This window comes from Erpetoichthys calabaricus, chromosome 1 (genome assembly GCF_900747795.2).
Source record: "Erpetoichthys calabaricus chromosome 1, fErpCal1.3, whole genome shotgun sequence".
In the NCBI taxonomy this organism is placed as follows: Eukaryota; Metazoa; Chordata; class Cladistia; order Polypteriformes; family Polypteridae; genus Erpetoichthys; species Erpetoichthys calabaricus.
Window position 1 is genome coordinate 48,841,638 of NC_041394.2, and position 24,888 is coordinate 48,866,525.

Sequence of the window (24,888 nt, forward strand, 5' to 3'; positions counted from 1 at the left end):
CACCCAGCCCTCTCTAGGCATTCTACCTAACATAAATGATCTCAATCAGTCCTCATTGTATTCAGGGTTCACATGGAAGAATTAGATGATGACGGTCATGTGGACCTCTGGCCTTCAATCAATCAATGTAGGGACATCACGGTACTTTGATCAGGTGGTGGCGGCGCAGATCACTACCACAGAAAAACGGAAAAAGCACAGCAGAGAAAGTAGGGATTTTGGAGCCACAACAAAAGAAAAGATAATTAAATGCATATACAGAATATCAGGATTACACTGAAATGAAGCTATGAGAAAGATATGTTAAAGTAATGTGTTTTTAGGAGTTTTTAAAAATGCTCCACTGTATTAGCCTGACAAATTTCTATCGGTCTGGTATTCCAGATTTTAGGTGCATAACAGCAGAAGGCGGCCTCAACACTTTTTTTAAGTTTATCTCTTGGAATTATAAGCAGACACTCATTTGAAGATCTAAGTTTACGATTTGGAATGTAAGGTGAGAGGCATTCCTAGATATACAGTAGGATGGAGCAGATTATTTAAGGCTTTGTAATTCTAAATGGCACAGGTAACCAGTGTAGGGACATCAAAACTACAGAGATCTGTTTGGATTTTCTTTTCCTAGTTAAGATTCTAGCAGCTGCATTCTGCACTAGTTGCAATTGATTGATGTCTTTCTTGGGTAGTCCTGAGAGGAGCGCACTACAGTAATCTAGCCAACTGAAAACAAAAGCGTGAACTAATTTTTCAGCATCTTTCAAAGTTATAAGGGATCTAACTTTTAATATATTTATACTATACTATATATAGTGAAAAAATGCTGTCCTAGTAATCTGATTAATATGTGATTTAAAATTTAGGTCAGAGTGAATAATTACCCCTAAATTCTTTACCTCTGTCTGTGTATTTCTAATACCCTCATTATATCCATTTTTGCCAATCACTAAGATTTCTGTTTTCTCCTTATGAATTGGACGAAACAGGTTTGAGAATATTACGTTAAAATCTTTCCTGCACTTTATGTATTTTTCAGGAGTTCCTGTTCAATCTGACATCCTAGGTCCATGGTACCAAAATAAAACAAAAAATGTTATCGCTTCTGTGACAGCTCCTCCTAATGTCCATCAGCTTAAGTTCATTATTTCCTAGCACATGAGCACATAAGGAGACCAACACTCCAGAAAGTTCCAGATTCGTCCTCTGAAGTTTCTTACACAGCCTTTAATCCAGCCTTTCACGATTCAGTCTCTACAAGTCTTCATATGTAACTCAGCATCTTATTTTATTTTTTAATTTTTTTAGGCACTATCGGTCAACAACATGGAGTTTACTAAGGCCCTGAAACTTTTTTACAATATTTTACATGTTAGATTGTCTCATTGCTTTAACATTTGTATGTAACACTCTATGTATAAACCTTTACAACTATTTATATACAACTGTTTTCATCATGATCTGAATTTTGTCCAAAGCTTTTGGTAGAGATAGTGCTGACTGTTGCCATGTTTCAGCCAAGGTTTCCACATTCCCATGTTCCCATGTGTCATATTTTTGTCTGTTTTCTTCAATTTTTATTCTAATAGTGTTGATTATTTAGTTTCTATCTGTCAATATGTATTCTACAATGCTTATTGTGTTTTGTGGGTGGTCTCCCAAGAGGCGGGACCACATGCCCATCACTATAAAGACTGAAGAAAACACACACTCTCTTGCAGTTCATTAAATATGTTTGATGGATGGCAAATTTCTCTTGTGTTTATTCTGTGCTTTTTGTCACCTTTTTGACCCTTTGCTCGTTTTTTCACTATTCTTTGATATACTGTATGTATTAGGACTTGTTTGCCTCTGGGTTTACCTTTGTCTTTTCAGGCAACTCCTTTTGCCTCTTGTTTCCCCTGGAACTTGTTTTTGTGACAGAACATTTTTTGTAACAATAAATAAGAATGCTACGTTGCTCTTTTTATTTCTAGTCAGGGCTTGATGGCTTCCCCCACAGTGGGCAACTGGAATCATTGTTTGAGAATCCATCTACCGTATATACTCATGTATAAGTCGGGTCTTGAAACCTGAAAAATCAATCATAAAATCAGACCCCAACTTATACGCCTGTTCAAAAATGCAACACTTAATTTTTTTTTTTTTACATCTTTTTGCCTCCTCCAATCTTGCATTAGTTTCTCAGAATTTTGTTGCAGCAGCGCAGTTACCAATTTCTTTTGCTACTTCAATGACGTTTCATTTAAAACCAGCATTATATTTTCTTCTGATCGAACGCTCCATCATATATATATAAGGGATGCTCTTACGATAAAGGTGTTTGAGGGTGTGAGATACAAAAAACACAAATCAGCGAAAACATTGCTTCGGAATAGTTCGGGTATTACTGTGTGGTCATGTAGGCATAATAGAGAGAGAGGGGTTAGGACCACGCACTGATACAGCGCATTGCTGCCCCCACATAGAAAAAAAAGGCAGTGTGCTCCGTGGTTACTCTCTCGGGTGGGCGTTAGCATATCATAATCTCTTGGACCAATAGCGTGAGATTTCCGCATTCGACTTATACAACAAACACAAATACCAGAAATTATACGATAAAATCAAGCCCAGACTTATCCGCAGGAGAACTTACCCGTGAGTATATACAGTAATGAAGTGTCATTTGTAAACGTAAGTGACATGCATGGTACATTTTAATCTAATAACTGATTAGATATTTAAAATTGCTAAGAGCAGAATGAACCATATTTTATCAAATGAGCCCAGCTGTCTGTGTAGAGTGTGCAGTTATAGTTTTTTTCTTCCTAAATTAATTTGTGTTAGGGAAGGGGGCCAATTTTGAGTGTTGGTATTTGCATGAGTGGGCCCTGGAATAGACTCATACCCCATCCAGGCTTGGTTCCTGCCTTGCACCCAATGTTGCCAGGATAGGCTCCAGCCACCCTTGACCCTGTATAAAGTGCTTTTGAGAATATTATGCTACATTATTTGTTATGTTATTTGTTTTTGGCAGATTCATTGGCTTCTGTTGTGCTTTGTAACTGATTAATCTGCATTCATTGTACAAAATTCAATTAAAAATGTTAAGTCACTTCTTTAAATCTTGGTGTTTCTGCTGGAAATGTTTTAACACTAACAGGCTGAACAAATTGTCTTCCCAGGTCAGGAAGTGTTAAGGATCACTGGAATGAAATCTACTTCTTTGTCGAACATCTGGCTCACAAATTCATAAGGTAAAAAAGAAACGTTTGGCTACAGTATATCACATGTAAAGAAATAAATTGTTTGGCCATGAAAACTGCTTGAGTCAGTCATCCTGCTGCTGGTCTGTCAGGCTTCCACATCTGTCAGGAGCGCACACTGTTCATTACATGTGGCTAAGAAACACATTCTCTCAGCAGGCAGCAGTTCTTCCATCCTGGTTATACACATCAGTGATGCGTCAGCCAAATTCAGGTAACATGAGTCCAGAGCAGAACAAGCTGGCCACTTCAGTTCCCCTGATTGGAATCTCTTAAAGGCAAATAAAAACATTTATAGATTTAAGCTGATACAAATTGATGAGCAGATGACCTGGAAATAACTGTTAGACTCTTTGAACAGTTTTCTGTTAGTCTATCCAAGTGATTTGGATTTGTTTGCATAACACATGCGATCTAAGAATATAAATGATATATTACTCAGCTTTGCCAAAATGTAAAAGCTTTGCTAGGTCTCTTTCAGTACCTGTTTTGCTTCGTTACTATCAAGGTCACATGTTTTGTAGATGCTAGAAGCAAAGTGCAAAACCAATAAAGGGGTGGCCTGAACAAAATCAGCAGCTGACATTTAAATGGAAAATGTGATCGCAAACATTCTTTCAGAAGCATCAGAGTGTACTCAACCAGTCAGAAGCTTTCCACCTGTGTGTTCAGTGCCAACGCTGAAGGCGCTGCACACTACCAGAGCTATTTAAAGTGGGCACACCTTCAACAACAAGAACAAGCTTAGTTCGGCTCTGTTGGATTATTTAGGTGCCCCAGAGGTGTCACAATTATATGATGGAGGGCTGAAGGGACTGCCAGTTTTTCTCTAGTTGCTTTCTTAATTAGTAACCAACTGCTGCTGGTAAAGGAAAAAAATTAATGGTCTGTTCCATTTAATACTATTAATATATAAATTGACATGCTTTTTAAGATTTACAAACATTATTGTTGTTGTTTTCCTTATCTGGCAGCGAAACAATAATGAGCCTCTCCATAACCCTGAATTAGACAATTTGGGAACAAAGGGCACACCCGGCTTTACCATTTGGGTGAACTTAGCAGTTGCCAGCGGTGGCAAAACTTGGAGAGCAGCATTTTTTAAAACAATTGAAATTGTGAGTTATACACATTTGGACTTGATACAACTGTCTGACTGCCATTAGCATTATTACATTGTTCTATGTTGTTCTTTGGCCTGATTTACCAGAAAATTGTGAAATTAAATCACACGTATGCAGTTAGTGTCCCTGAGGGCGCTATGTACAGCTTCATCTAGGGCAGAAAAATGTTCGTGGAGGAGTAACAGACATACTGTCAGGTTTTTGAACAGAATTCACCATAACAGATTGGATTTGTTACCTAATGCCTTGTCTCCTGTTTGCTGTTTTAGGGTTAAAGATTTGAATGATTAAGTGTTAAGGTTCGAGTTTGTTATTTAATATGGAGATCTTTGAATATGGGGATCATTTCATGTTTCATAGAGTTGTTATAAAAAAAACAAAAAACATAAAATTGCTGGGAACTGATGTGTACAGCCCATAACTCAAGCTTTGACACACATTGATCTTTCATGCCTGCGTGGACACGCTTCATGACGTATGTTTCTACTGTGTGTCTCCTTCATATAAAATGAAGAAATGAAGAAAACGATGACATGACTACTTTGTCGTTTCCCCTTTCATTTAAAACAAAAATGGAGGAAATGGTGAAAACTGCTAGCGTACTTGCACATTATGAGTTCAGTAGTTTTGTTGTTAAGTTAATATTATTTTAACGCTTTGTGCAATCTATTGTGTTAGATTTTTAACATATTTTAGCCTGACCAGCACAGCTAGAGTGAGGAGCACATGAGAAAGGCCATATAAAGTCAACATCCATACACAGGGAACACCACTGTTTAGGTGGATAGCAAGACAGTTAAAGAAAATGCCATTTTATAGTTAATTTATTTTAAATTTGTTGTTGAGTATTTTTTACATGCCATTACTAATGATTTAAAACAAATGAGCTACATCTCCATGTGAATTATAATAGAAGTAATAGTTGAACATAAAGTATGTATTTAATGTTAAAATGTTAAATAAATACAGAATGGTGTTGAGTGAATTCGATTAAAGCACATAAATTGGTTAATTGCTATATATTTCATATAGTTTAATTGATTTACTTTGGCTACATTCACATTACCAGGATGAAGTGACTCAAATCTGATTAATTGCCCTAAGTTGGTATGAATCAGATGTTTTCAGGGCTGTGAAGACAAAAAAATCGGATCTACTGTATTCTAATCAGATTTGAGTCAGTTTTATATGTGGTCCTAGATTGGATATACAATGTGAATGAGAACAGTCAGATCAGAAATTCATGTGGTTTTCTGCCTATCATCAGCCAGCACCTACAGTGTGGCAAAACAGGAATGGATGAGAGCTTCAGCTGTGGCAACAGTTACGGTCCCACTCCTGCTGGCTCCTTTCTCGTACCCACACATCTCCTGGTGCAGCAGCTAACAAACTGTTTGGTGTCCTCCAGGGCAAAATGCGATGCATACATTTTGTCAGTTTGAATTCCATGAGTCATTTCACAAATATGAGGCTTTTGGTTGTAGGATACCAGGGTTGCCAGATGCCCCGATTTGAACGGGACTGTCCTGAGTTCAACAGACAAATCCCAAGTCCCGCATTTCCTCTGACAATCCCAATTGAACAAAACTTGTATATAGAAAAAAAAATTTTCATTCAATTTTTATATTGAATATCTAGTTAAAGAGGCTTATTAAATGTTTATGGACAGCCTGGCGTACCACCTGTAATGAATAAAATTTGTAACACTGAGATGAATCCAAGTGTTTGAATAGTTTGTGTTGGCGTATGTCATGTGCTCATCTTGTCGTACATTTCTCGAGCTCATCATGGCTGCTTGTGCTTGTGTGTAATTCGTTTTGAAAGTGAAGTGATACTTGTAAAGACTTTTCAACTAACAAGGTAGGCCGTATCTGCATATCTACTTTCTATTTACATATATCGAGTTGTATTATATGAAACATAAAACATGTTACAAGTTATATCAAACATACCCACACCTAAATTTTGAATGAAAAATAAATGAGGTAATATGTTCTCTTCTATATATGTACTTAATTAATTATACATATATGTTTCATTTATACATGTTTATATATATGTAATTATATTTTAATTAAAATGATCTATTTTTTTGTCTTCTTTAGTTCCTTAACATCTTTTCTTTGGTTGCTCAAAATGTTGGCTGCCCATTTCTGTGATTCTGGAAATATGGCAACCCTGTTGGTGACGTAGATGACTTGTGCACAAATACATCAATGAGCGCATGCATGCCATTTCAGAGGACAGATGTGTTCAAATTACAGTTAAATACAACTCACTTGCACTTATGAAAAAATCTTTACACAAAGAATGAAAGACACTTGTAATAAGCTACCAAGTAGTGTGGTAGACAGTAAGACTTCAGGGACTTTCAAAACTCGACTTGATGTTTTTTTGGAAGAAATAAGTGGATAGGACTGGTGAGCTTTGTTGGGCTGAATGGCCTGTTCTTGTCTAGAGTGTTCTAATGTTCTAATGAATGTGAACCGTCAATAAAGGTGAATCTGATCTGAGTAGAAAATTGTAATTGAGTAATGAGCCTTGTAATGTGAACATAGTCATAAAGGTGTGAATGTCTTTCAGGAATTCTACAATAGCATCACTGCCTAATCTACAATGGTTTCTTTTGCATCTGTTTTACTTTACTGACTTTATTACCATTAGCCAAGAGTTTAATTTTGCCTTGTTTTTCTAAATCTGCAGCCCCCAGCTCCGCATGTCATTTATTGTGTTCTCCAGGGATGCAATGGTTCTGATGCCATTGACCGACGATAGGTGAGTGACCTTCTTAGCTACAAAAGCTCTTGAGGCAATTAAATGGCAGATTTTCTTTGTTTTATATGTGAGTTTCAGTTACAATTTTAGCCATAATCCACACTTCTTTATCTGCATTAGTGGTATTTGTTTGTAATGTCTTCTGGGTTTGGGGGTCTTATTCCCTTACCTTCTTTTCCTGCATTCTGTCTTTAGCCCCTCCTGTCAATGTCTCCAAGTGATGGGAGCTTGACTAGAAGACTTTGCTCTGTGAGTTTGCTCTTGTGAAAGCTTCTAGCTCAGTGGTTTCAGGTTCTCTTTAGTGTGCAGAGTTTTGGCTGATTTGACTGGTTATGACTTTTTTTTGTCTGTTTTTCTACTCTGCTATTGTTTAGTGCTATTCCAGTGCTTAATCCACATGTCATCCATCATTTAATGCATATCATGGCGATGGGCACTTAGCATATTTTGATGTATAACTAACTAACTTAGTAGAGTTCTGTATTACTCTGCTTTCCCCTTTTGTATTCTTTATTGTGTAGACTTTATCAGAATGCTTCAAATCCCAAAGACTTACCACTGCTTATAAGGCATTGTACTTTATAACTACTCCCGACCTACTCTTCTACATCTATAAACTCTGGCAAACACACAAGGTAAACAGACAAGCAGGAGTTAGGTTACAATTTTAAATAATGTATTATTGATAATACTGAAAAACAATAACAATAAGCAAAGTACATGTGAATAATGGCAATCATACAACCTGATGAATGCTAGATGTGCTGTTTCAGACAGCACACAGACTTGTATACAGTAATCCCTCCTCGATCGCGGGGGTTGGTTTTCACCCCCCGCGAAAGGTGAAAATCCGCGAAGTAGAAACCATATGTTTATATGGTTATTTTTATATTGTCATGCTTGGGTCACAGATTTGCACAGAAACACAAGAGGTTGTAGAGAGACAGGAACTTTATTCAAACACTGCAAACAAACATTTGTCTCTTTTTCAAAAGTTTAAACTGTGCTCCATGACAAGACAGAGATGACAGTTCCATCTCACAATTGAAAGAATGCAAACATATCTTCCTCTTCAAAGGAGTGCGCGTCAGGAGCAGAGAATGTCAGAGAGATAGAGAAAAGCAAACAAATCAATAGGGCTGTTTGGCTTTTAAGTATGCGAAGCACCGCGGCACAAAGCAGTTGCAAGGAAGGCAGCTCACACCCCCTCTGTCAGGAGCAGAGAGAGAGAGAGAGAGAGAGAGAAAAACAAACAATCAAAAATCAATACGTGCCCTTCAAGCTTTTAAGTATGCGAAGCACCGTGCAGCATGTCACTTCACGAAGCAGCTGCACAGAAGGGAGCAACGTGAAGGTAATCTTTCAGCATTTTTAGACGAGCGTCTGTATCGTCTAGGTGTGCGAACAGCCCCCCTGCTCACACCCCCTACGTCAGGAGCAGAGAATGTCAGAGCAAGAGAGAGAGAGAGAGAGAAAAGTAAAAATCAAAAATCAATACGTGCTGTTTGATCTTTTAAGAATGCGAAGCACCGTGCAGGAAGCATATCGCTTGATAAAGCAGCCATATGTAAGCCCAGCAAAGAAGAGAGCAATGTGAAGGTAATCTTTCAGCGTTTTTTGAGGAGCGGCCGTATCCTCTAGGGGTGCGAATAGCCCCCGTGCTCACAATATATTTGAGGAGTTTTATTTAATAGGTAATACGCGCTCTGGTTGGGTAGCTTCTCAGCCATCTGCCAATAGCGTCCCTTGTATGAAATCAACTGGGCAAACCAACTGAGGAAGCATGTACCAGAAATTAAAAGACCCATTGTCCGCAGAAATCCGCGAACCAGCAAAAAATCCGCGATATATATTTAAATATGCTTACATATAAAATCCGCGATAGAGTGAAGCCGCGAAAGTCAAAGCGCGATATAGCGAGGGATTACTGTATACTTAAATGTCTGTAGTTAAGTCATCGTTTCTAGTCAGATTTCTTCAGGACTGTCTCAATATGGCTACCAAGTTGTGCTTCTCAGTGTGTTGTCTTTCTAGCCATGGCGTGAGAGAGAGGGAGTGGTAAAGTAACCAAATGTATACATATTCTATCCAAATCCTTACACCAATAGTGCATCATGGTACAGAATGGCCTCCAATTCAAAACCAACCCCAAAGAGCCATACTTCAGACCAATAGATCTCAGGTACAACTTATCCCCTAGTTGCTTTGTTTGTGACTTTTAGGCTCTCAGCCCAAACACAGTCACTCTTGCCAAGCTGGTCTGATGCTCCATCTCCCACATTGCCTTATCACACCTGCATCCAAGACCTTTTGTTGAATTAAAGCTTGTCCATTAGGTAGTCTGGACACCTTGTGGGGGTTGGTTGATAGTATGTCCTGCAGAGAATCAATTGCCAAATTGGGACGAGACTTTCTGGAGACGAGACTTTTTGGAAGAGATTTTTTCAAGTCCCGTGAGGTGAGAGTTTTGCCTTGAGATTTTTTCAAGTCACGCCCTCCTCTCAAACATTTTCAAACAAGACCACGGCCCTCTCACCTCTCATTCGTGTTATTGCTTTTGTCAGACACAGTTCTTGCGCTTTCAGCTCCTATAAATTTTAATGTTTTCCTCAATTTAAGTTCCCAATTAAAGAAAATGTATTATGTCCACTTCTTATTGAAGACTTTCATCACGAAGGATTATCAACAGAAAAAATGAGTACACAGGCAATCCTAGCACCGAGAAGTCAAATGAATTAACAGCAAAAATGTTGATCAGTTACACAGCAAATTGGTTAAATGTGTACCAGTAGACTATGCTGAAACAGTTGGTGGTAATCGTGTGGAACATGAAAATATCAACTTATAATATCCCAAAGAATATCTTCAACCGTTAACACTGTCCAGTTTTCCACCGCACGAATTACTGTGTACTGAAAGAAGGATGTATCCAAGAAAGGTAATGTAGTAAATCTTCCGTGGATAACATTAGACAACAAAGGAGATCTTGATATGCCATTCATATTAAAATGTTAACAGTTTCCCGTTAGAATAGCTTTTGCAAAGACAATTAACAAATCTCAGAGCCAAACATTCGAAAAAGTCATTTTATTTAATAGAGAGAAAGAAACGAAATTCAATCACAGGCAGTTATACGTTGCATTGATGCATATGTAACAATTCCCATGAATATAAAAATCTGTTTAAATTGTATATCTGCATACCCATACACGAGTGACAGAACTGCAAAGAGGCTAGCACGTAGCGAAGGCCCGGGGGTTGGCGAGTGACACGAGCAGGGGGCAAAGCCCTCTAGTCTAACATAGTTAAAAAAATCAAAAATAAAATGTGGAAACATTTTGAAGAACCCTAGGATTTTAATGCATGTTACACTTAGAAATATCTGTATGTACTTATAGGTATGTAAAGCTGAATGTGGCGGTTTTATGTCTGTAAATCTACTGTATGTAACTGCTTTTAACCTCTGTTCTTAAAAGATGATGGATGATATATTGTAAACTGTTTTAAATCAGACAATATTTTCTGAAGCATGTAATTTACCGAATATATAAAATTGGCCTACTGTTTAGCATTCATTGCCTTCTCAAAGCTCTAGAACATTGATGTAATATCCAGGCCTGGTCACTGTCTGTGTGGAGTTTGCTAATTCTTTTCATGCATAATGAAAGAATAGACATAATGCATATATCAAAGTGTTGGGGTTCAGCCAGTACCCCATTTAAATTGTTTGATTGTGGAGAAGGAAAAAAGATTGAAATAAAAAATGCTGGGCAGTCCTCGGTGCTTCTCTACTTAGACTTAGTGAGACTCACCTCAGGGAGCTCCTTGCTTGCTGGTGTCAGGTTCACTAGTTAACGGCAACTTCTTATATAACGGTCATTTAAGTAACCCTTAGGGTGGAAAAGGTGAGACCACCAGGGCTAAGTGATGTCAGTGGGGTTCATCCTCTTGGCTGGTGATAGAGAAGAGGCTGTTAGCAACTGCATTTCCCCAGATGGTGTATTCTTATCTTGGAAATTCTGCTAGCATGCTCACCATTTGTGCATGTGGAACAGATGTTATTGCTACCTTGTTTTAAAGACTTTTGATTTAAGTATACGTTCAAAGTAAAATGTAGCAGATGGCCATCCATCTTTTAAACAATGCTTTCGTGGCACCAATGGAAAAGTATGAGAGTTGAGAAGCCGCAAAAAGCAGTCAGTGGGACTGATTATTATCAGCCATGACAATACGACTAACAGGCTTTAAAATGCAAGAATAATTGCAGCACAGAAGAGGTTTCTTTTAAAATACAATGCTAGATTTGTGTCTCATGTATTATTTCTTTTAAAATGTAATTCTGGATTTGTGTCTCATTTATGCGTTGTACTTATCGCCAAGTGCAGGCTCCCTTTAAAATGGAGCACCAATGGCAACTGCAGTCTATTCACTCTCCAACTGAGCTATAAATCAGCTTAATGGCCTGACAAAGCCAGTACTCATCTTCACAAACAATTTTTATTTGTGTTGGCATGATTAAGGAGAGTGGTGAGAAAGTTGTAAAGGCTTTCCAATGATCCAGCAGTTGTTACTCTCGGGCACGACATGCTTACTTATTATCGTTTATTAATTTGTCTTCTAAAAGGAGGTGCTTGAGTATTCAGTACAAATCTGGGTAACAAGTCTTCATCATTAGTGCATGTCTCTCATCATTATTTATCTTTTTTCAGAAGATGCATTTTTCATTACTGAATCATGAAACGTGAGCCAGGGTTGGCTGCAAATACAAAAAGAAGGAGGCTGTTGAAAGAGCGTCCATTCCAGACTTCATTTTTTAATTCAATGTCTCGGACTCATTTACCACTTGCCATCACCAATTCATTAAGTCACTGATTCCACAAGAAACTTTGCTTCTCTGCGAACAACAGTGTCTTATGGGAATGGCAAAGAATCTCATTATGTAATAGAAACGATTCTAACATATCATCACATTCTCAAAACCAGTTAATCCATTTCAGGGTCGTGGATGGATGAAGTCTGTTCCAGCCACCTCAAATGTGACTTAGAAATCTCAGTTCAATGGGATATCAGGTCATCGCAGGACCCACTCACACATTCATCCACATGGAGCCGAAAACGTCAACTAAACTCATGTACGTCGCTTTGGGATGTGCCAGAAAAATCAAAATAGCAAAATGAAAGTACAAGCACACTATCAGAATGTGCAAACTACACACAGAAAATCCATTAGGCCACTGCACCACCATGGTGCCATATGGGAGAGTTTCTTTCTTAAAATATAAACCGAGTAGGCCAATAAATTCTGAAAGACTTGAGCAGGAATTTAAAGATGTCTCTTTGTTAGCAAAATATGTCAAATTACATCCTGTAGAAAAAGCAAGTCAGGAATTCACCTTTAGTACCATAGGTTGGCCATACCAACCATCATTTAATTAATTATTGAATCTTGTTTATATCTTTAATGACAAAGTTACATGTTTGAAAAACTAAAATGTAAGCAAATATGAGGGAAAATAAATGAAGGCAAATGAATCAAAAGCACAAAGATAAAAAAATGAAAGCATGTGGAAAACTCGCTCAGTGGCTGACTGTCTTGCCAAGGTGGAAGAGACTGGCAGCACATAAATGTACAGAGGAAAAGTAAACCCCAAAAACCGGGAGCAAAGTCAAACTAGAAGGACTTGCAGTCATGTCACCAAAGCCCAATATGTAAACCAAATGACCGTTATTACATTAACTAAACTTAGATTTAGATATGTACACACTGGACATTTATGCATGAAACGGTCTTAAGTGCAACTTCTGTTTTAATGTTCTATGCCAGATCATATTCTGTGAAAGCCAACCAATTAACACCATCCCATATCATTCTATTGCCGGGATCATCTAAAATTCCCTTAACTTTTAACAGCTGCTGGTCAGTCCCTGTTTTGGATAAGAAACTGTTGTCCGCAGAAGATGTAAGTATAACATGGCTGCATATTGGTATCCCATCAAGCAGAGGTCTTTAAGTCACGTTTAAGGCGGCTGGAATAGACTTCGTCCATCCACGACCCAGAAATGGATTAACTGGTTTTGAGATTGTGATGAGATGTTAAAATCATTTCTATTACATAATGAGCTTTTTTTGCCATTCCTATTAAGTTTAAATGTAATGCTTTCTATTTTTGAGGATCTATAACCGGATACCAGGTATCCTCACTAACAAAATGGTTTAGCTCAAGTATTTTTGACTTTCCGCTTAAGTTCATGGTCACGTCTCCACCCTTTTCAGCTTAACTGCCCTGTTCTAAATAATAAGTGTACATTCATGTTATACTCACACCCATCTCTAGGGGCCATCTTAACGCATGGGAACACTGGGTAGTTGCCCGGGGGCCGCATGCTAATCTATGTGTGTTGTGACTTGCTGAGTGCACTGCTTTGCCCAAGGGCCTATAATGCTGTTAAGACGGCCCTGCCTCTTAATCCTGTACTTGTCATAATTGCGAACTTTTATGTAACACTTCAACTCAGTCCTGTTAAGGTTAATTTTCCATACATATAAAGAAACTGTTTTAGGTTGCTATTGTTTGTTTTCTTGTTTATTCTCTGCTGGGAATTGTCCATATTTTTATATTTTATTTGTTTTTTTTGTGGTTTTTGTTTGCACACATTCATATATATTACTGTGCAGCACACTGGTTGGACACTAACTTGGCCTGCACCAATCTTTGATAGCACAACATGTTGAGATCAATAAGAATGGCCTCCACAGTACAGGTAAGGAAGGCAAGTTAAAACAGTTTGACTCAAATCTCATGAGTGATGTTGCATGTTAAACAGGACATGCAGTAAGAGTTTCACTGTTCTCTTTTTGTGACAATGATGACCCTATAATGTTGCAGTGTACAAAACTAAAAGTGCAAATTAAGGGCAAAACATAAGTGTCATCATAAGCAGAAACCCTAAGGCGATCTGAGAGAACATAATAAAGGAGAAAAAAGGATACCACCCTCCACATTTAACAGAAGGTTTAAGGGAAAAGAAGATGTCTGTTTGTAGATCCATGTAACACAGTATTTTATTACTCAAGCAGAGATCAGATCAGACATGGCCTTGAGGAGCTTCAGAAAGTCATTCCTGGAGGAGATACCTACATGCATGAAGGTTTCATGAAGGTAAGTTCCTAATAATGGTATGCAGTCTAATCAGTGGCTCAAAGAAATTATTACAAAATAATACAACAAAAATCGTAGGCATCCATTCATGTGCCATAACAGCCAAAGTTTGAATACATGCGTTAATTTAAATAAGGATTAAATGGGTAGTTGGGCTCAGAAAGCAGTAACCACACATCTGTCTTGGAATTATTCTTGAAATGATTTAGATATTTTATACTAAAGTAATTGTTACATTTTCATGCAAAAGTGAGTAAAAGTAAATCAAAACATAAATAAATAGAAAATTCAGGAGATGTTTTTGCTGTGGGAAACCGTGATGTTTTTTTGCAGTACATTTTTCATTTGATTTATCTTATCAAAACTTTTGTATTACAGGCTAGTGAACAAATATATTATGGAAGTATAGAAGGTAAGATCTATCTATCTATCTATCTATCTATCTATCTATCTATCTATCTATCTATCTGTCTGTCTGTCTGTCTGTCTGTCTGTCTGTCTGTCTGTCTGTCTGTCTGTCTATGCATACCATATGTACAAACTGTATAGATGTAGTCCCCGATACAATGGAGTTCCTAAAAAGGACACCACTTATATCTACCATCTCATTCCAGTATTCTGTTAGCCTGATTGTTGAGGCATCATCAAAATGTTAAATTACAAGCTATTAAAGTTGTTACCACCAATTAAAAAACACATTCAGTTTATAAGTAGTGTGATCCTGATGTCCCAATAATTTCCATCAAAGTCAGACTTAACTTAGAAATCTCAACTTTTTCTTTATAGAATCTTTACTATCGTGTATGTTACGTTTTTTTCCCCTGGCTTTTATTTATCTTCTGTATTCTGTTATTTTTGTTAAATTTGAATTATTATTTTTTATTCATCCATCCATTTTCAAACCCACTTATCTTGAGCAGGGTCACGAGAAAGGAGCAAGGCATCAATAATCTATGGACAGGGTGCCAGTCCATCACAGGGTGAACACACCCACACACAACAAATGTTTTTAGGTCATTTCTGTTAAATTTGTTTATTACTTCTTATTTGTATTCTGTCTCTTTAAATGTACCACCATTTTCTGTGCTTTGTGGGTGGAGCCCCAGGAGGCAGGACCACCCTAATATCATTGCTGCTGGGTCCCCTTTCTGGATTTATATTCAGTCAGAAAGAGAAACCCAGCAGTGGAGCATTAAGCTTATTTAAGAGTTGTGTGAGTATTTTCTATCCTTGGTTTATTTCTGGTTATTGGACTTCTGCTTTGTTTAATGGTTCTGCTCTTTAGATTGTGGTTTGGCACTTGTTCACCTCAGAACACCTTTTAGAATACATTTTTATTTGTTATTTTTGATCTTTTGAACACTTTGTTATATTTTTCTGTCACTGTTAACGCATTTGTCATTTATAAAGATTCTTTGTTGGTGTTTTCTTCAATAGCCAGTGGTATATCCCTTGAATGGCATTTTTGTATATTTTTGGAACATTTCTTGTATTTTGAACTAGTTATTTCTGGGTATATATAGGCAACAACCTACAGGTAATCCAAGTGTTATGAACTAAAGAAACAAAAATACTCAAAATGCCAACGATAGAAGGAAAACTTTCATACTACAGCTAGTATTGAAGAGGCATCATAGGATCTTTATAGTGAAAATATAAAAAATAAGTTTACAAAATAATGCTCTTCTTGGCAAAGAACTTTGAAGAATGCAAAAAGCACAGGATGAGTTGCCTGGAAGTCATTCTTAAAGCAAATAAGTCCCAAAAACACAACCTAGATGGTCAAGTAAAGCACAAGACACTAAAGCTCACCAAACACCACACATGCATTCACCATGAACAGCGAGGAACAGTAGGTTTTCTCCAGCATTTATAGCACTGAGGGCAATCCCTTAAAGGTGATGGGCAGCCTTTTGGGAGACCACCCTGAAAACACAAAGCACATAGCAGAAGATACGTTTACATATATAGATTAAATAATCAACAAAGTGAATATAAAAACTAAAGGGGGGCCCTGGCTGAAACATGACTGTCCCCTTGTTAAAGGGTGGCTTCTAGACACCCCAAACTAAATCCAAGAACACTTTGCTGTAATAAAGATGTTTATATTTTGGGCAGAACTACAAGGCAGGAAGACTTTGGCCTGGCAAGGTGGATGAGGGGAGGAAACTTTGGCCCATCTCCTGGGCACACAGGCAACAACTCTGTAGTGCCTCCTCCTGGGGGGACACACAGAGTGAAAGATCACAAAAATCCAGTAAATCACAATAATCAAAAATGAGCAATAGACACAGGAGAAGTGACCCCCATCAGGAACGCATTCACAATGAACCGCAGGAGACTGGGTTTTTCTCAGCTTTTGTAGGCCTGAGGACAGTCCCTTGCAGTCATGAGACCCACAGAATACAAAGATAATAGGAGAAGATACTTTGACACATACAACCTAATCAATCAACAAAGTTAACATATGAAAATGAACAAAATAAACATAAATTTGACACCAAGAACAAGAATAGAACAACAGCAAAAAACAGTAATTAATATAAAACAGCAATACTTACAAGCTCCTAGTAACTTTACTCAATGAACCACTGAAATGGTCCTAACAAATGACCAACAGTGAAAAAAAAACAAGACAAAGAAAAGAAATACAAACATAAGAAAGGAGAGGAACTCTGGCTAAAATATAACAGTCCTGTCTGTGGCCTTTCCGTGTCTGGCAGTACAGTTCATAGCTTCTCTCGTTTAAGGTGGTCTGCTTCTTATTGTTCTTGTTGCTGTTGGTAATTGTACACCATGGAAAATACATTTTGGGTTTATAATTAAAATAAGAGAGGAGACAGAAACACCACACAAGTGAATAGGTCTGTTTATTATTTCACCAACAACAGGCAGTTGCTTAACCTTTGGGTGCCTAAATAAACATTGTCATGGGTGGCCGGGGCCGCTGGCTTGGAAGGACCAGGGGAGCAAGTGTGAACAGAGCATCACCTCTCCCGGAACGCTAGATGGCATCCCCCTTGGATGGCAGTGATACCTTGGACTCCCGCAGGGCTTCATGAGAATTGGAGTTCGTTACAGCCCTGTTGGGATCTGGGGTGCCACCAGGATGTGCTGCAACTGTCCCTGAGCCTGTGTGGGCGGTTCTTCCACCACACCTGGAAGTGCTGCTGGAAGTGGGTCAACGAGCACCTAGAGCACTTCCAGGTGACCTATATAAGGGGCCAGCAGACAAGGAGAGAAAGCTTGCCAGAGAGGAGAGGAGGAGAAAAAAGAGAAAGTATTGTTGTGTTTATGCCGTGTTTGTGGGACTGTGTTGTGCCTGTGGGAACGGGAAAGGTGTTGCCCACAGGCGAAGAAAAAGAAATAAAACATTTATTTGTTTTATAAGTGTGCCTCCTATGTCTGTCTGTGTCAGGTCAGGCACTGGTATAGTGCCTTTGTCACAACATCCATCCTGTTAATGGCTGTAAAGACCACCTCACAATCAACAAATTCACTCTCATGTGACGGACTCTTTTGCTCTGCCCTGAGTGCATGGCTGGCCCCTCACAATTTCTTCTACTCGTTCCATGAACTCCAGACACGTCTGTCTTTGGTCTGTAGCACTCCTATTTCAATCATCAACTGTTACATCATAGCAAACAATCCAATTTTGAATTGTGCTTTGCATTAAATTAATCGTCAAATTGAAATATTATTATACTGTAAGAAATAAAACACAATCATTAATTCAAAAAGTTTTTTTTTAATCAGTTAAGATGCTGAAAGCACAGGTAGACAATGCCCAGACTTGGCCATAAGTTAAGTGTGCTTTGATTTAAAACAGATGAAAACAATAAGATGACTGATAAGTAAAACAACCAAAAAAGTACCAGTGTCCAATAATTAAATAGGCTTGGCTATCTGAATGTAGGACTTAAAAGAGTAAAAACAATATTATTGTGGAACTTGGTAAGTAACTTGAGGAGAAACAAAGAGTATTAATACTGGCAATTTACAAATAAGTTCAACTACATCCAAGAGTTTACCTCTGATGAAGAGCCTGGTTTTAATTAAGTCTGCTAATCAATGCGGCCCTCCAGGACTGTTTCAGAAGTCCATTATAGTTTACATTGGCACATTCTAGGGTGGTCTAGTGGGTAGCATGGCTGCCTTATGACTGTAGTACATGATAGGATCAAGTTCTTAGGTGGCAGGGAGTTGGACAAGATTTCTCGGGAAGAAGAGAAAGGCTGAGAGAAAAGAGATGTGAAAGTAAGGAGTGCAAATTAAGGTCCTTTGAGCGTCAAAAAGCTGATGAGCTGCTTGGCACATGACGTTCCTAATTCCAAGAACTGTGTATTCATGGTGTTTTTATTTTAAGTTAATTCCTCACAAATAAAAAATTAAATAACTAGATAGATAGATAGATAGATAGATAGTGGCTGCAGGTTTTTGTTCCAACCCTTAATTAGAAAGCAATCCTATCCAATACCACGTCTTTTTTAGTTTCATGGCTTGTTAATGTTTTAACTCTGCAATATCTGGTCATTCTTATATTATAGATTTATTTCTTTCCTAATGATGTCAAGAAAAGCCAAGCAAAAGATTACAATATGCAAGCTTTCGAGGCAACTCAGGCCCCTTCTTCAGGCAAGATGTAAGGGGCCTGAGTTGCCTCGAAAGCTTGCATATTGTAATCTTTCTAGTTAGCCAATAAAAGGTGTCATTTTGCTTGGCTTTTCTCTACATTCTACATTCATAATGGCTAACACGGTACAACACCCTAGTACTACTAATGATGTCAAATAATTTGCAGCCTAAAATGGACGAGTAATTCTCAGTTCTTCACTTTTTCTTCAGTTTCTTTCTTATTATTTTATTAAACCAAATAGCGCATGATAAATACACAGGTGTAAATGGACACAAACTAGATGGAGAACAGCTGATTCCATTGTCGTTTATATCTTATTGTTAATATGGAGCAGTTAAAAACAGTAAATACAGCTGTTCAAGTCTAAAATAAGCAATTAAGGGTTCAAAATCTTAATGAGCGAGACAACTAAAATGAATTGGAAAAATGTCACTTGAGCAGTGAGTGCTTTATCAGCAATAAATGATTTTTTGAAGCAATTGGATTGGAACAAAAACCCAACAGCCACTGTGGTCCTCCAGGACTGACATTGCTCACCCCTGTTGCCTATATTGAACTTTTTTAGTTATCATATTGTATTTACTGTATTATTAGATTTTGTAATGCTCACTTTTTATGTGGTTGCCCAGTGGTAGCACTCACAGTAAGGAGACCGGGGTTTATGGCCCAGGTCCTCCATGTGTGGAGTTTACATGTTCTCCCTGTGCTGTGTGGTTTTCCTTAGGGTGTTTCAGTTTCCTCCCACTGTCTAAGGACATGCAGGTTAGGTGAATTGGCAACACTAAATTGGCCCTAGAGTGTGTTTGGTGTGTTTTGCCCTGTGATGGACTGGCTTCCTGTCCAGGGTTTGTTCCTGCCTTGCGCCCTGTGCAGGCTGGGATGGGTTCCAGCAAACCTCATAACCCTGGTTTGGACTAAGCAGGTATGAAAATGACACTTTTTATGTTTATTTGATTCAATTTGAAAAAAAAAAGTAATTTAACAAAACATAGAAATTCTGGATACTACGAAGTCAAAGTATCAGATTCTCTGGACTAAAATGCAAGAAACCCTTAAAATAAAGCTATACTGTTTTTCTAGAAACACCCTTTTGTTGAAACCTTTTTCTTTTCATCTGCCTAAGTATAGTGTGTAACACAAAGTGCTGGCCTATTATGGATGTCCTCACAGGTGGCGCAGTGGTAGTGCTGCTGCTTTGCAGTAAGGAGACACTGGAAGATTGTAGGTTTGCTTCCCGGTTCCTCCCTGTGTGGATAGCGCTTTGAGTACTGAGAAAAGCGCTATATAAATGTAATGAATTATTATTATTATCAATGTGATGACTATACTAGATAATGGGGGTCTTTGGGCAGGTTTTCATTGTAAGTGTATAAATGTTTCTTCATGTTTGGATACAGGTTACATGACTGCCAGTGTCATCATTGCCTTGACAGATGGAGAATTACATGAAGACCTCTTCTATTATGCTGAGACAGAGGTGAGCTTGGGTCTTTTATAGACTGCACATGGTTAAAGAAACATTTAAGCCACATCTTTCCTTGTTATAACATGGGGTCACATCTCTCCTTTCTCTTTTATCATTGGCAGGCACTGGCAAAAATAAAACATGGTCTTTTGAAATAAAAACATTCATATTGATTTATTTAGGATACCTATGTGCTTTAAAGACAGTTTCCTTTTTTATGTCAGGTCCCCAAGTTTTTTGAACTTAGCAGTGAACTGGATTTTTCCATGTAATGGCCAACCACTTTTCCCCCGGAGTCCCAAATAAATACATTACCTCCCATAAAGGTGGGGGTCTCTGGTGCTGGAATTCCTGTATCCCTTTGGGGTGTTGCAAATTGCAGCACCCACCTGTGTCAATTCACCTCACATGGGTAAGTAAATGTGAAAGTAATGTTAATAATCCCCATTACTTGACATGGGTTAATAAAGTTAAGAATGTCCGTCTGTTTGTCTGTCTGTCAGGGCATCACTCAAAAAGGGCTCAAGTGATTTGCACGACTTTTGGTATGTATATTCAACTTGGTCTCTGTCACAGTATGGGCTACTTTTTTCTGTCCCCAATCTTTGGGGGTTTGGTGGCTGTTTCTTTGAGAAATCTTTCTGGATGACACATTATTTTCTTACATCTTCAGTTCCAAATAAAGAATGCATACAAACTGTCACGAAAGTTTAGGGTTAAGGTAGACCTGCTTAAAAAGTAGTGTGCACATCACCTCAGTACTACCTGAACTCATAGTCTTCGACAGTTGAGGGTACGTCTGGTCAGATCGAGCCATTCTTGTGCTGTGGAATAAAGTCAGTATGTTTTGCTACTTCTGTTTCCTTTTTTATTATTTTTCAAATAATCTCAGTTCTAGAAAGAGAACCAATTTAAATCTAAGATCTACCAATGCCAGAAGACAGTGTCTGATGTAGGATTCTGAAAGCCGTTTGAGACTGTAGATTAAAAGTTATAGCTCTTCACAGCCACAACATACAAGCTGAAATATGGACAGGCGAGGCGGCAGGTCAGATTGTTTTCATCCCAAGAATGCCTCCGATTCCCGATAGTTTTACGTTCTCATTGAAATGTCTGCAATTTCCTGTTTGTGTCCGCTTTGCTCTGACCATAAACAAATCACAAGGTCAGACACTGAAAACTGCAGGCATTGATTTAAGAACAGATTGTTTCTCTCCTGAGCAGCTTTACATTTCTTTCTGTGGAGTGACGTCAAACAGGCCTTTGCTTATACAGGGTATACACTTCAAGAAACACAGGGTGGCGGGAAATTTTCACATGACATTTAATGCACAAATAAACACATTACAAAATACTATACATTAAATGATGAAATGTATTGTACAGGATATGCAATTAATGATGGTAATCAATATTCCTTCAATATTCATTTTATGTTTTGAAGAAAACATCATGAAGGTGTTGTCCATTTCTCTGTACACACTCTGACAGCCTGTTGTGGAAATTGTGCATTGCTCGATGTAACATGTCAAGAGGAATCCTCCTTCTTAGTTCAGCAATGGTTGCAGGACGTGTGCTGTACACTTGGCTTTTAAGATGTCCCCACAGAAAAAAATCACAAAAATGAGATCTGGAGATCTTGGAGTCCATGGAATGTCACCGTTATGTGAAATGACGCGCTTCCCAAACAATCATTGAATAGCTGCCATCGATTGTCGAGCAGTATGCGAAGTGCCTCCACCTGGGGACTTCTCTTTTAAGGCTGAACCCGTTTCTTCGAAATTACGCACCCATGTTGTAAGCTCATGAGCAGATGGGACACGATCATGACATCCTAACTGGTAACGACACCGAAATTCCCTTAATGCAGTAGTCACACTATCACCATTCTTATAAAAGGCTTTCACAGCGAACGCTCACTGCACGCCCCTCCACTGCTCCATTACATGAATTACATGAAGAACTCTTCTATTACGCTGAGATAGAGGTGAGCTTGGGTCTTTTATAGACTGCACATGGTTAAAGAAACATTAAAGCCACATCTTTCCTTGTTATAACATGGGGTCACATCTCTCCTTTCTCTTTTATCATTTGCAGGCACTGGCAAAAATAAAACTGTCTTTTGAAATAAAAACATCCATATTGATTTATTCAGGACACCTATGTGTTTTAAAGACAGTTTCCTTTGATGTCAGGTCCCCAAGTTTTTTGGACTTAGCAGTGAACTGGATTTTTCCATGTAATGGCCAACCTCTTTTCCCCAGAGCCCCAAAAGGCTTTCACAGCGAACGCTTGTTGCACACCACTCCACTGCTCCATTATAACTAATAGCAATGGGTTCTAAACAAGGTCGCATTGGTCCCAAACAACTGCTGATGCTCCAGGGTTCCAAAGTTCCTAGTTCCAAAATTTCCCATTTCACTGCGTCATCCTGTACAACAAAAAAACTTTATTTATAAATAGAAGCAATTTCTTGACATCTGACATTTATTCACCTCATGTGACTTTTATATAAATAACAGTTGTCTTTGAATGAGACTCCAAATGAAACGTTGGGATGCCAACTGGGCCGCTCATCTTATTGATATAATAATGTTGAACAAAATAACAGGTGCATGATGGTGCTATAATGAAACAAAAAGGTAGAATCAGCCATTGGCTGGAGTAAACAGGCTCTAAAGAGCGGTCAGGCCTTAGGGTTGGAGCTCCTTCTGGTGGGTTGCTCATCTTCTAAATGAGACGTATCCTTCCAGGAGCGCCCTGCTTGAGGACCGGAAGGGATGTGGTCAGATGCCCTCAATGGGTGTCTTCTGTGGATAGAGAAAGAGAGAAGAGAATCAGCGATCATAGCCTCTGGCATCTCAGGGTGGTAGTGCTTACCTACGACAAACATGAAAGGTGACCCTTCGATGCACATGTGTGACACTGTAAATGTATTATTTCAATTTAATGTTAAAATTTCCATAAATTTTTTTAAGAAATGAAATCAAATGATGTTTATTCTTTTACAGTTTTGAAGTGCTAGTCTACCGTCACAGATGAGTACTTAATAATTCAGTCCCCAAAACTGAGCTCAGGGTCTGGAGTGGTTAGAATATACAGGATGCAGCTGAGTGTGCACTCACATGGTCACAGTGGCCTCGTGTGCACAAGTGCTCCTCTATAAGACATCGACAGTTTGAGGATTCTGTAAAAACAGGACTCTTGAGAAGTGCAGCACATTACACAAACAGACTTGTCTCTGCTTTTTGCACAGTGGTTAGCATTGTGGCCTTGTAGTTCCAGGAGATTCCATTTGAATCCTTCCCTAGCCTGTTTCTATATTCTCTACATGTTCCTGTGTATTCTCTTGTGGTATTGTCCACCTATGTATATCCAAAATATGTTCAAATTAAGGTAACACTAAATGTATCCATTATTCATGAGTGTGGCCTGTGACCGACTAGCACCCAGTTCAACAACAACAACAACAACATTTATTTATATAGCACATTTTCATACAAAAAGTAGCTCAAAGTGCTTTACATAATGAAGAAAAGAAAAATAAAAGACAAAATACAAAATTAAAATAAGACAACATTAGTTAACATAGAAAGGAGTAAGGTCCAATGGCCAGGGTGGACAGAAAAAAACAAAAAAAAACTCCAGACGGCTGGAGAAAAAAATAAAGTCTCTAGGGGTTCCAGGCCACGAGACCGCCCAGTCCCCTCTGGACATTCTACCTAACATAAATGAAATAGTCCTCTTTGTAGTTAGGGTTCTCATGGAGTCACTTGATGGTGAATGGTCATACAGACTTCTGGCTTTTAATCCATCCATCATTTTTGGAACATCATGATGCTTTGGGTGCCACCACCAAAAGGACACCAGAAAAGGAAACAGAAGAGAGAGCAGGGGTTAATACAGATTTTGAATGAATACTTATTATAATGAATTAGATATACAGAGTATCAGGATTAAATTACAGTGAAGTTATGAGAAGGCCATGTTAAAATAATGTGTTTTCAGTAGTTTTTTAAAGTGCTCCACTGTATTAGCCTGGCGAATTCCTACTGGCAGGCTATTCCAGATTTTAGGTGCATAACAGCAGAAGGCCGCCTCACCACTTCTTTTAAGTTTTGCTCTTGGAATTCTAAGGAGACACTCAGTTGAGGATCTGAGGTTGCAATTTGGAATATAAGACGTCAGACATTCCAGTTCAAGGATGGTTCTTGCCATTTACCCAAATTTCCTGAAATAGACTTTAGTCTCCTGTGAAGCTGTAAAGAAAAAAGGCATGCAATGTGGTGTAATGGTTAAGACTTTTTATTTCAAACCCTGATGTTGTGGCTTCTAATTCTGCTACTGACACTGTGTGCCTATGAGTAAATCACTTGACCTGCCTGTGCTCCAACTGGAAAAGCAAAAGAAATATAACCAATTGTATTGCTCAAAGGTGTCTGCCAAGTAAGAAAAATAAATAAGAATAACCAGGCCCTGACGTTAAGAA

At 38.3% G+C, this 24,888-nt stretch overlaps 1 protein-coding gene across 1 annotated transcript in view; it reads left to right on the forward strand.

Moving 5' to 3' along the window:
* The window catches only part of LOC114645829 (anthrax toxin receptor 1-like), a 242,445-nt gene that overhangs the window by 23,264 nt on the left and 194,293 nt on the right, over positions 1–24,888 (forward strand). The window contains exons 2-6 of the mRNA XM_028794072.2: positions 3,159–3,230; positions 7,067–7,138; positions 14,217–14,298; positions 14,677–14,710; positions 20,332–20,411. Coding sequence (XP_028649905.2) covers positions 3,159–3,230; positions 7,067–7,138; positions 14,217–14,298; positions 14,677–14,710; positions 20,332–20,411 — 340 coding nt within the window. The remainder of the gene's footprint in view (positions 1–3,158; positions 3,231–7,066; positions 7,139–14,216; positions 14,299–14,676; positions 14,711–20,331; positions 20,412–24,888) is intronic.